Source organism: Carya illinoinensis, chromosome 14 (genome assembly GCF_018687715.1).
Source record: "Carya illinoinensis cultivar Pawnee chromosome 14, C.illinoinensisPawnee_v1, whole genome shotgun sequence".
Classification (NCBI taxonomy): Eukaryota; Viridiplantae; Streptophyta; class Magnoliopsida; order Fagales; family Juglandaceae; genus Carya; species Carya illinoinensis.
The window spans coordinates 678,832-691,664 of record NC_056765.1 but is presented as its reverse complement, the minus strand read 5'-3'; the positions used below and the strand labels follow the sequence as shown (position 1 = coordinate 691,664).

The 12,833-nt window shown below is 37.1% G+C and overlaps 1 protein-coding gene and 1 long non-coding RNA gene across 4 annotated transcripts; both read right to left on the bottom strand.

Annotated features, from left to right (window-relative positions):
- Positions 1-241: 241 nt before the first annotated feature.
- Positions 242-8,011, bottom strand: LOC122294775 (protein LONG AFTER FAR-RED 3). 3 transcript variants are annotated; one of them, XM_043103715.1, is made up of 14 exons: positions 7,637-8,011; positions 6,833-6,934; positions 5,914-5,986; positions 5,151-5,257; positions 4,938-5,061; positions 4,285-4,479; positions 3,618-3,703; positions 2,832-2,939; positions 2,305-2,400; positions 2,135-2,233; positions 1,936-2,010; positions 1,226-1,357; positions 984-1,099; positions 242-717 (listed from the first exon to the last, which is right to left on the bottom strand). In XM_043103715.1, exons 1-14 carry the CDS (start codon positions 7,889-7,891, stop codon positions 543-545), a joined length of 1,743 nt encoding a protein of 580 aa, XP_042959649.1. In that variant the 5' UTR covers positions 7,892-8,011; the 3' UTR covers positions 242-542. The 3 variants fall into 3 exon arrangements, with proteins under 3 accessions (XP_042959649.1, XP_042959650.1, XP_042959651.1); XM_043103716.1 differs by having other exon boundaries at positions 7,679-8,011; XM_043103717.1 differs by lacking the exon at positions 2,832-2,939.
- Positions 8,012-8,468: 457 nt separating this feature from the next.
- Positions 8,469-11,379, bottom strand: LOC122294030. Its single transcript, XR_006237447.1, has 3 exons — positions 10,340-11,379; positions 9,926-10,214; positions 8,469-9,550 (listed from the first exon to the last, which is right to left on the bottom strand). It is a non-coding gene; the product is annotated as an uncharacterized LOC122294030 (long non-coding RNA).
- Between the last annotated feature and the right edge of the window lie 1,454 nt (positions 11,380-12,833).

Genomic DNA, 12,833 nt, shown 5'->3' with positions numbered 1-12,833 from the left:
CACCAGACAAGTGCTGAATGTTTAGGTTCGGTGACTCTTATAGATGTAGAGGTGGAATTTGTTTTGGGGTGCATTTAAGTACTAGGTATGTCTAATATCTGTGTTGAGCCCTACCTGTGAAGGTGAAGGTGAAGGTGAAGGTGAAGGTGGTGTGGCTCACTGATGGGCCACTTCCATAGGGTTTCTTCACTAATAATTAATATCTCTCGAGTTTGATGTTCTAAGGATAAGGAGTTTAGACTTCATGAGAATATCACCTTTCAACATCTTTGAACCTGAAGTAAGAAAGTCTGATATTGTTTGTGTCCAGGGTTTGTGTTTTTGCTAGACATATAGAGTTTACTTCTTTTCTTTTCTTTTTTTTTGGTCAAGCAAGTTCACATTAATATTACAATGGAAGATACAAGATGAGATGTGTCTCCGGGAAAAAACTAGGCGGCGATTCTTGTTGTATCTTGAAAATCGACAACTGGAGTGTACCTGTGCGGCAGTTCATGTGGACTAGAAGTGACCGGAAAGCAATGAATCGGTTCATTTCCAACCTAAGGATACGCCTGTAGCCCTGCAACATACGTTGCCTCAACAGATGTAGACCCTTCTGCTGCGAAGTCATCCCACGAATCAGTAGATAGTATGACAAAATCTGCGAGTTTCCCAGGAGATAAGGATCCCAACTCTTTGTCAAGAAAGCATGCACGAGCGGCTGAAATTGTGTACCTGCCACACCGTAATAGCGTAAGATTTTCATGTCAAAACATGATTAGTAATGCAAGATATAAGTCTAGGGCATGCAAGTCTCATGTAATCCCTTTGAAATATATGAAAAAGGACATTGATCAGCTGAAAAAAAAAAAAAAAAAAAAAAAAAAAAAAAAAAAAAAAAAAAAAAACTAAAACGAAAAAACACACATCAACAAACAAGTATTGTATATCATGAAGAAGCTGAAAATATTCGAAGGATCAGATATTTCAATATTGCTTACGCCTTCAATGCATCATTCAGTGTAAGGCACTCTGAAGGAATCCAAGCATCATTCCAAGCAGGAGGTATTCTCTTCATAGCTGTTCTGACCCCACCTAAAGGATTAATATCTGCAACCTGAAACGACGGCACTGACCTAGTTATTTAGGGAGTAATTCACTTATTACTATGTAATTTAAGAAAAATGTCAAGAGTTCCGTAAGCATAATATTCATTAATTTGAATGGGTGTCATAATACTTACAGGCCAGTCAGAACCAAATGCCAATTGCACATTGCTAGCTAAAAGTGACCGAAACAGATAAGATCCCTTTTGAGCCCTGTCTATACCAAGTTTACTTGCAGCAGAATTGGCATCATCTAATAAGTGGTCTGGCTGTTCAAAATTTGCAATCATCAAATCAAATTCATTAGAGGTGGAAAAGAATATCGTAGGATATCAGTAATATGGTCAAGAGGTGATCTATTATGTCAAATAGTTCTGATTTGAGAGCAAAAAGCCACAGTGAAGTGTGGAAAAACGGCAGAGAGGAATTGATCTACTCGAGATGATTCCTTCCAGGAATGTAAGACAGAAAATATTAAAAAAGGTACAGATATCATACTATAAAGGGGCATGACACAATATCTGGCAAGAACTAAATTTTGGGACAATGATAAGCCTTTAAAATCAAAGGAAGCTTCTTGTTTGTTTTCTATATTTTTCCCTCTAAAGACTTGTAAGATACTTGCATGCACTTTGAACTGTCTCCATATCTGATCAAACCAAATTTAAGCACAAGAGCAACTAAAAGGAGGAACTACACATTCCAATAACTAAACTCACCAAGATGTACAGAACGTTGTTAAATGTGCACCTTAATCCAGAAATTTTAAAGCAAACAAAAAATAGCAAGCACCTGCAGTAAATAAGAAATAAACAAGAGAGCCTAAATGACGGTTGAAACAAGAGACCTGTACTGAAGCAACAACCCCTAGTTGACCAAATCGAGCAGTAGCCCCAGGTGCCAAATGCTGGGCATGCTCAATCTGAAAGTATTATTTCAGTTGTGGAAAAAAATAATTGTCAGAAGAAGGAACTTCATTTTTGTATTTGCAACAAAACATGTTTGAAATTGTTGATAATTCTCATTTCTTAAGCCATAAAATTTACCCTAAATCTTCGATCCCTCATTCCATTTGTAGAAACGACTAACTCATACATATCCAGGATCAAGTCGTTTGCCCTATCACCTATAGCATGAATAGCAACCTGAAAGAAACTGAGGTGAAGCCAGTTACTACAAATACATATATGGTGGTTTTTGCAAGACAAGGAAAGACCTGTAGGCCTGATTTATCTGATGATAGAGTCATGTTGAAAAGAGTTCCAATTGCTGTCACTTGTAGGCCATAATTGTGAGGGTCATCAACATACGGCTACACCATAGAAGAGCACATCTTAGATAAATAACTTAGTGTATAAGCGACAAAAAAAATCAATTCATATAAAATTGTAACTGATACAGATGAAGTGGCTTAAAGTCACCTAACTTAGCTTGTCTGGTCGGTGACAAGCCATGCCCAACATTCGTTTTAGTTTGATATCCAGGACAACTAGCTAAGATAACTAAAAGCTACAAGCCATGCTCAATCTCCCTTAAGTTGTGTCTCCCGAGCTCAGGATTTTCAAGAGCCCCCTTCCCAAATTAATACAAAACATATGGAAGTGAAATTCATTTTTTTTATATGTGATCAAATTTTTTATTAATCAACACAGAAGGCATGTCCAAGTACACATGGAAGTGGAAATCACAAGTGGACTTGAAATAAATAAAGGTCTATGAATGCCAACACATTTCTGTTCTCACCTCATAAAACAGTGCACTATTAGAACCTAAAGACCCATCAGCAAAAGCCTTTACACCACCCAAGTAAATCCACTGGCTTATGACGCGGCCCATTTTTCCAATTAGATCCTAAGTGGGAATTAGAAAACTTAGTGAGAAACGGTACAGATAAAAATTTTGAGGTAAAAGTTACATTAGGAAGATAAAGGAGGAAAAATCTCACAAGGATAATGTTGCCTCTTTTTTTTTTTTTCTAATTTTTTAAGGATCATGTTTCTTGTGAACAACAAAACAATAATATTTTCTTTCTCTAGATCCAACCGATCAAGTAACAATATAGAATTTTCCAACTTTTAATAACCAAAGCAGCAACACCACAACATCCACAGTAGAATTAATGGAAAAACGAAAGCACACACAGCACATGAACCATTAGAAAATAAATATAATGCTAAAACATAATAACAGTTTTGCCCTCATAACATCAGATAGGGTGAATCTTTTGGCAGAAGAGCCACTTTGACACCTCTTGGAAATCACTGTCGCCCACAATAATTTGAAATAGAGTACAAAGTTTTGAACTTGATTAATCCACAACCATGTATGCTAATGACATTGGCATAAACACAGCTAAACCAGAGGGGAAAAGTATATTTGTCTTTTGAAACTGTTCCTGATGCCTGTTTTCTAGGTCATTTGTATAAAGAGCATATTATACCAGTTTGTCAGCCATGCAAGCAAAACGTAGGAAACTATTATTAAGTAATGAACCACTTCTTCCAACCAGCAATGATACGAAAGTCATACGAGAAGACGTGTCCATGTTTCCAATGGGAAAAATAAGCAAACCCTGATCATCATCTTCCCAGTAGTATCAGCCCATTGATATACATCTGTAAAAGTTATAAAGAAAGGAAAAAGCGTGCAACGGTTAAAAGGTATTATCATCATGATATACTATTGCATATGAAAACATCCCTGGAATATTAATTGTTAAAATATAGAATCAGACCAGCTTACAAATTCTGGAACCATACATTGAGAAAAGAGAATGAGAAAAAACTGCAAAGACTGGCTGGTTTCTATATTACTACTTAAAAAAGAAAAGTACCATATTGCCCCTATTTTCTAACACATAATTATCTTGGCATGACTAAATTAAATTCATCAATCGATTAAAGGGACCATTTGGTTGTCCCATGGATTTTAATCTTCTTCTTTTTTTCCTTTTTTTTTTTCTTTTTTTATGGTTCTTTTTAATATATTGAACTTGCATGTGGAAATCACTTTATTTTCTGACTCCAATTTATCAATTTATGGATCTTAATCTATCGAATGCTTCGTTTCATGGTTTTTTTTTAATGATTATTCAAAATAAATCCATTTAAAATTGCATGACATTCTGTAAAAATTTTGGTAATTTTGACTTTGACTCCATTTTTATCATATGAGTCGAAGAGATTCTGACTGAGACCTGCAAAATCTTCCCAAGAAAGCTCTGGTGACACCCCAGGAAAATATCTCCCAAAATCAACAACTGTTGTCACACCCCTCATCAAGGCAAGATTGCTTGCTCTAAGGAAAGCTTCCCTCCTTTCATTTACAGAGACCTCGGGAATCCAAGGTAGGAGAAGTTTCATAGCAGAATCAATCAGCAATCCAGTAGGCTCTGCATGAAAATTAAATACGCAACACAAGTTATTCATTGTAGCAGTATCAACATAAGTCGACACATTGCATTTATAAGACCTTTATCCTTATTAGTTGCATGGCACATATAAGATTTGAGTGTAGAATCCATAAATATGGGAACTTCATCAGATTAACTGAAGCAGAAGAAATCGAACAAGGGAGAATTTAGTGGTAAAGGAACATGCAACACTAATTGGTGCACAACATCAGGGGTTGGCCATTTATTCATAACTACCATAATTATGTGAGTGGCATAAGTAGCAGTCTAGATTAAAACATTAAAAGGAAGGAAACAAAACAAGGGAGCTTCAAGAGACTTAAAACTTGATATGTAAGAGAAAACTTGAGGTTATAGCCAACAAGGCAGTTCAACAAACCAGAAGCTTTGAGCAGTTCAGAAGCATCTCAACTCAATTGAATGATATATGATATTACCTCCACCTACAGTTCTCATAATAGTTCCACCTTCAGGATCTTCTGATAGGTTACTAATTCCAGACAACTTTAGTGCCACTGAATTAGCCAAGCCCATATGACCATCCATCCTTGACAACCAAACCTGTGTATAAAGATACTTTAAGTAGGTCCACATCACTCTGGTGGTTAGATTTCATCCTAGATGCCAAAACAAATGAAATCACCGCTTACAGGATTGTAAGCTGTAATATGATCGACCCAAGATGCCACTGGCAACTCTCCTCCCCATAGATCATTATTCCATCCACCGCCCAAAATCCAAGAACCTTCTTTTGCATCTGAAATTTTTGGCCAAGAATTAACATTTGGAAAAGCTGCATCAGCTTGAAAAGGCATAAGAAAAATAAATTAATCAACAACCCTCTTCAATCATCAGTAGTTAGAAATTAGTCCCAGCTAAAGATTCTCCCTTTCCACATCCATGGTTATCCAACAAAAACTTCTTGCAATAAAATCACTGATCAAACTAATTTTTTGTCCATCAAATAAAAATAAAAAATTTGAAATGGAAGTGATGGGTATGAGTAAAACTTTTCTAGGCATAAACCATTGGACATGCATTTCCTAACTTTTTCATTGACAAATATGGGTTCGTCAAGTTAAATTGAGATACTCAATTGCAAGATAATTTTTTTTTGATAAGTAATAATACTCAATTGCAAGATACTCAATTGCAAGATAATTAAGTTTCCCAAGTTTTCCTTTTAGTAGTAGGAAGATCTGCTAGAATAAGTTTCATTTGCCTATGCAAAGGGTTGAGAGGATGCGACGACAATGATGAAACATGAAATACATTGTGCATTTATGTCATTTAGGGGAGAGCATGAATTGATAAGCCACTTTTCAGAAAATCTAATCAAATTACATGCTTATGTCATAATACTACATGCTCATTAGTCAAAACTCCAGAAATATTAAGGACGGGGAATATTACTCATCACTGCTTCCTTGACCTTTCTCACAAACTCATCTTTCTGATTTACACCCCGCAGGTCCACCCGCATGATCTGTTTTTCACTCACGAAATTTCAACTTAACATAAAGATTTGGATCCCATTTGTAGAAACAAAGATCATACCACAAAAGAAACTAAAATCTTGGGATAAATATGGCAGAAAACTTTATAAGTAGCAGCCCAAATACCAATGGGAGCAGGGGAAGAAACAAAAAATAAAAATAAAGAGGAAAAAAAATCATCTTTTGAGACTACTATTTCTGTTCTAATAACATCTCTTCAAGTCAAAAGACATGAAAGAAATTCTATTTTCTAATGCCCTCAGGAAGGATATAATAAATTAAAGTCCCATAGATGTTTGTGTGTAACTTAACTATACCAAAAGAAAAGAAAAGAAAAGAAAAGAAAAGACATTTGTGTGTAACTTAGTAGTAGTGGCAATTGTATTGATTGATTGATTACAGAGGTAAGGCATATATTATTGTCCATTAGGAGTTTAAACTTAAAGCCACAGTTGTCTGCTAATGCAAAATATGGAGTGCCTGACAGTATTTTAACTATAAACCAAGTCTATCATACACACAACTAGTCACATGAACGATAGATACATCAACAATCTGGCATATTCACACACATGTGCGCACGCCCACACACACAACTATCAAAATAAAAATGGTTTTAGCATATCATCTAAAGATAATTTTGATTTAGCAAAAGGGGTTTTCATCTTATATTTAGTTCTCTAGCTGAAAACTCAGATTCATCGGAAGTAATACAAAATCTAATTATAGAAAGTCTCTTCTTGGTCCATTCATCACAGAAATGTTAGGGGGAAAGGACAAATATAGCACAAAAATTGAGAGCAGAATCAATTCAGAGGTTGAGGTTTCTGCTAAACCTGGAGTCCACCAAAAATCAAGTGCACATGGGAATCTACAAATCCAGGAACCACAACTTTTCCTCCGAGATGCAAGTGTTTAGTCCCATATCCTGCCACTTCCTGTATTGATATAATTAGTGATGAGACTGGATACTCGTACAACCTACAAGTACCACTCTAGGAATCGATTTTATGAGACAACTAACGGTTACTTCAATATAAATAAGTAGATAGCATAATAAGCTGTGCCCCAAAATGAAAAACAAAAAAGAGACTGGGAGACTGCCCAGCATGGGCCACCCCAAAATCTCATCAAATACAAACAAATGGTTCACAAAAATCTCAAGAATTTAGAAAATTCTCTAAAAAAATGAGTGAGACTTTTTTTTTTCAAGTTTTTGTGAAATTCTTTAAACTTTTTATGTTTTGATTAATGCTACGTACAGTCGTGGAATGTGCAAACGCTGCGCAATCTTTTTGAAAAAAAGTAGAGTCTACAATTAAAAAATTAATTTTTTTTCATGTAAATTTCGTATTAATTCACATTTTTCAAAACAACTGCATACAATTACGACTGCAAATATCGAAATGTCTAGATAAAAGTTTAATTTATTTTCAAAAAATTTTGAACATATAACATACACCTTTTCTGCTCTGTCAAACACAATCCCCACCTCAATCATATTATATAACCGTCTTATTTTAAAAATGTGAACATATAAATTATCATCACTAAGTTCTCCAAAATCAAGAATAAACTAATTTCAAAATGATTCTAGCTTCTTCAAAACACAAGACATGAACATGCATTTACATCCTCACATGTGCTTGACCAATAGTTACATGATGCTGATAATGGAGGACCTTAACGAAGGAATAGTTGCCAATGCGAAGAATCCTGCCGTTTCGAACGGCCATGGAGTCAGCAAAAGGGAGAGACTCATCGCTCGTGAATATCACCGCATTCCTCAACACCAAGTCCGCAACCGGAGATGACGGCGACGGTATCCACCATGCTCTAAATACGACGGCCAAGACAACGGCGATTGAGGCCCAGACGAGTGCGTATAGCCTCATGGAAATTGACTTTTGAGAGTGTCGCAGTGTGAGATCTTTCTCCGTTGAGCTATCATCCAAGTGGAGCTAAGCTAGCCTACCATATTGAGCAGAGCAGCCAGCAGGTATCAGATGGGAACTCGTCCACCGTCAAAAATTGTAATTTTATATAAATTTTATTTTCGGTATTTTATAATATTTTTTTAAAAGAAAATCAAAATATTTCATATGATTATTCATTCTACTCATCTTCGTAAATCGTAATTTTTAATCAAATCAATTGACGTGATTTATTTTAAATCATTTTTATATAATTATTAAATAAAAATTCACTTATAATATCTTAATGATTAGAATAGTAGCAACTATGCCTTTCAATTTGTCTAATTGGTGTACCTTCAATGTAAATCATATTTTTATTTTTTTCTTTTTATTTCAAATATTTTTTAAACATGTTTAAATATTAAATAAAAACAATACACTAATAATTACTTCCTTAACTATTAAATAAAAAATATATTAAAAAATAAAAAAAAATAGGTCAAATTGAGTAGACAAACACACAAGGCAGAATTATTTTCCAAACAAAGAAAACACATTAAGCAACAGGAGCATAATCATCCACTAAATTGACCTCCCTCGACACATGTCCATATAAATCGTCAAGGTGCTAAGCCAACATATAAGAGATCCTGTCACAAATGTCCCTCCCCGCACAGGACATATCAGGCCATTTCCTTTCCACCAAATGGTCACACACTTGTGAGTGAAACTTTATACAAAGTTACAAGCCATCTAAAATGGTTCCTACCTCCGCCATGGTATTGGTACATTATTCACCATATTGTGAAGTAATAAAACCTGTTACAAAATTTATATCAGCATCACAACACCCCCGGATTTCCCATCAACATTTAAGTATGATTGTCCCAATGGTCGACTGAGTCCATTTTGGAAACTGAAAGGTTCGCATTATGACTTCACAATCCAGTGCGCTCTAATGTTTCAACCCACACAGCTTTCTCATCCAAAAGTTCTAATAATTGTTGGTATTAGAAGTTGCAGTCGCTTCAAATTGGTGTAAAGCTGTCTGGATATTAAAATCACGAGTCACCTTGACATGGATCCCACATTAGCCACGAGAAAATCCTCTGATTACCTGTTCTCACCTAGGAGCTTTGAGTAGAAAATGTACGGGCTGGTAATTCCAAACCCACATTAGATTTCCCCACCACCATATTGACGCATCTAAGTCCAATCCGTTCAAATGAATTGTGTATGTCACGATTTTTGCCACGACACCAGTCATATGTATGCTCACCTCTGCTTGATGTACTGTAATCGCAGCTCTTAGATCGTCTAAATGTTGTAATTGAAAAGTTTTCAATACGATTAAGGAAAAAATATAATATTGGGAAATTATAAATGAAAAAGAAATGAGAAAGAAAGTATAAGGAGAAAGTGACAGTAATATACGGATAATCGTAAAAGCTAGCTGAATATGTCTTTCCCTCCCTTCATTCAGTCACCTATTGTGAATGTACTTTTTTCACGAGGACTTGTTCACCTGTTGTAGATGTATATCTTCGATTCTCCTTTATTGAAGAAGCAATGGCAAAGACAAAAGAATGGCGCAACAGAGATGCACAAGTCTTCAAGATATGTGAACAATTGAAATGCCTATGCAAATGGTGGGGAAAACAAATTGTCAAAAAGAGAAAGAAGCATGTTAGATCAAACAGAACAATAACAGAGTGGAAAAGTATTATGAGAGATTGATAAAAAATATATATATATATTTTTATTGACACAGGGTGTCCAGGAATAATGTCTCGACTAATCTTGGGGGTGTACAATCCCTTGGCAATGAATTTTCCGTAAGTACACCTCAAATAATTTAAGAAGAAAATCCTCCGGTTCAATAGCCCCTAAAAATTGTTTGCATCTAAGAGAATTTGAACTTAGACTTGACGGAACATAGCCAAAACCCAAGTCCTTTATCATTTGAAATTGATAAAAATATATAACAGAGATGGTTGAAAATTGTTCAAGTACCTAATGTCTCAGGCTCATAACTTATTACGACAGAAGGCAGGGACGTCAGGAATGAAGCGGGTCCTTTTCTTTGCCTATTTCCTTTCTCCAGTGTTTTGATCTTGCAACCCCTCGTCTCCCAGAATATATGAAAAAGAGACAGAAATATATATATACATATAGGTACCTAGCTGTATAAAGCTGAAATACTTCTGTCTTTGCCACCATACATCTGCTGGGTAGTTTAGTATGTAAGAGATTGTTCAAGACCGGTCATGTACAAAGTGCTCAGATCTCCCCGATTCCAAATCTTTGATCATGATATTATGGGCAGAACCGATGGGTACCAAAGAAAGAGTTGCTGAAGTGAGCAAAACAATTGGCAATGGTAAAAACAGAACAGTCAATAAATGGTTAAAAGTCAGGGGCTCTTACCAATGAATACGTTGGGGACGTGAGTAATCTTGTGCCATTCCTTTCCCGTTGGCCTTTGCAAGCGTTTTCTCACCACAGGACAGTCTCCTAAATTTAAAATGGCAAGGGAGGCAGGCAAGCCCTCTTCTGGCAAGTACTTGATCTTGGGGCATCCACTGATCTCCAGTTCTTGAAGAGAAGTGAGGTGTTGAAACCCCTCATTGTCCAGACATTCCAATTTTTAAAATTCATAGATTCCAAGATGCGTCAGACTGGAGGGCAGCAACCTCGTCCCTGGAAAAGACTCTGCATCTTCTGTTTCGCCATCAATTTTCAAAGATACAAGAGACGAAAGTTTTTGCAAACCCCATCCCATCCGACTCTCATTGAGTTTGTTACATCTGCGGATCGTAATTTCCTTCAGGTTGGAAGGCAATCCCCCTTTAGGAAACAACTCAACTTCTGGACAATCTAGTAGCTCCAAGGATTGAAGAGACGGAAGTAGCAAGTGCATCTTATCCGGCATTGACCTCAGACTCTTAAAACCTCCTATGGAAAACTCTGTAAGGGCAGGGGCACGCAATCCTCCTTTCGGAAAAGATACAAAATTAGGACAATTATGGATTTTAATTTGTGATATCATTGATCGTGTCCGTGTTGCTCAAGAGATTCCAGATTCATACACCTGTAAATTTCGATACTCTTCAGCTTTGAGAATAGGTATATGGAAAGAATGTGAGAGAATCACATGAAGCTGTCAAGGACAATTCGCTGGATGAATATTGCCCATGGGGAGCTCCAACTTCTTACAGTCATTGATCAAAAGCATTTTCAATGCCGAGAGTGAATCACCCCTAGGAAGGGAAATAAGTGAGAGGCCATGATTAATTATTAACGTATGGAGACAGCTGTTGAGGTATGTTATTCCATCATGTTCATGCTGTTCTGAGACTGCAAGAGATTCCAAATCCTTACATCCTATTATATCCAAGCGGGTAAGTTTTGGGAACAAATTTATGGGGAGCGAAGACTCAAGGTGTGAACATTCGCTAATCTCAAGTTTGACTTGTTGAGTACTGTAGAGTCTGGTCCACATCGCTCGAGCGGAGGCATTGGCCGCTCGAGCGAAATCAGACAGAATCGAACGCTCGATGTCAGCTCGATAGTGAGCTCGAGCAGGAGGCTTTCGCTCGAGCGGGGGCATTGGCCGCTCGAGCGAAGTCAGGCAGAGTTGAACGCTCGATGTCAGCTCGACAGTGAGCTCGAGCAGGATGCGGAAGGGAAGTTCGCTCGACGCCCGCTCGACACGCCGCTCGAGCGAACATGCATTTTTTAGGGTTTCCGCCATTTAACTATATATATGATGCTTTACTTCATATGGCCGTACGGTTGACACTGTAGAAACACTGTGGACGTACAGTGAGAGATCCATCTTGTAGTGTGATATTCCTCAATAATAAAATCCTCTGCAGCTCTCGTGGACGTAGGCAATTTGCCGAACTACGTACATCTTGTGTCGTGTGTGATTGCGTGTGTGATTGTCTTTCTCGTTCCATATTATCTTTCAATTCATTGTCATCGTTTTTCACAACAATTGGTATCAAGAGCCAATGTTCGGGTCTGAGGAGAAATGATGGCTGGGGATGATTTGAAGGTATCGGGGATCGAGAAGTTTGATGGCACAGATTTTGGATACTGGAGGATGCAGATAGAGGACTACCTCTATGGGAAGAAACTTCATCTTACACTATTGAGGCAGCAACCGGAGAAGATGGATGATGCTAATTGGAACATGTTGGATCGACAGGTTCTGGGGGTTATTCGATTAACCCTGTCGAGATCCGTTGCACACAACGTCATCAAGGAAAAGACGACTGCGGATCTCATGGCGGCTTTGTCAGGTATGTATGAAAAGCCGTCAGCGAATAACAAGGTACATTTGATGAAAAAGTTATTCAATTTAAAAATGGCAGATGGTACTTCTGTTGCACAGCATCTGAATGATTTTAATACTATCACAAATCAATTGTCGTCTGTTGAAATTGAAATTGATGATGAGATATGTGCACTGATACTATTGGCTTCACTGCCAAATAGTTGGGAAGCCATGAGAATGGTTGTTAGTAATTCTGCTGGTAAAACTAAACTGAAATATGATGATATTCGTGATTTGATTTTGGCTGAGGAGGTGCGCAGGAAAGATTCAGGCGAGACCTCGGGTTTGAGTTCAGCCCTAAATGTTGATTCTCAAGGGAGATCACATGACAGGAACTCAAACAGAGGAAGATCAAAATCAAAGTACAGGGGCAAGAGCAAGTTGAGGCCTGGTTAGCAGGCAACTTGTTGGAATTGTGGCAAAGCTAGCTACATAAAGAAGAACTGCAAAAACTCCAAGAAGACGGAGAATGATAGTGCTAATGTGGTAACTGAAGAAGTACAGGATGCACTATTGCTTGCAGTTCATAGTCCAGTTGATGACTGGATACTGGATTCAGGGGCTTCCTTCCATACATCT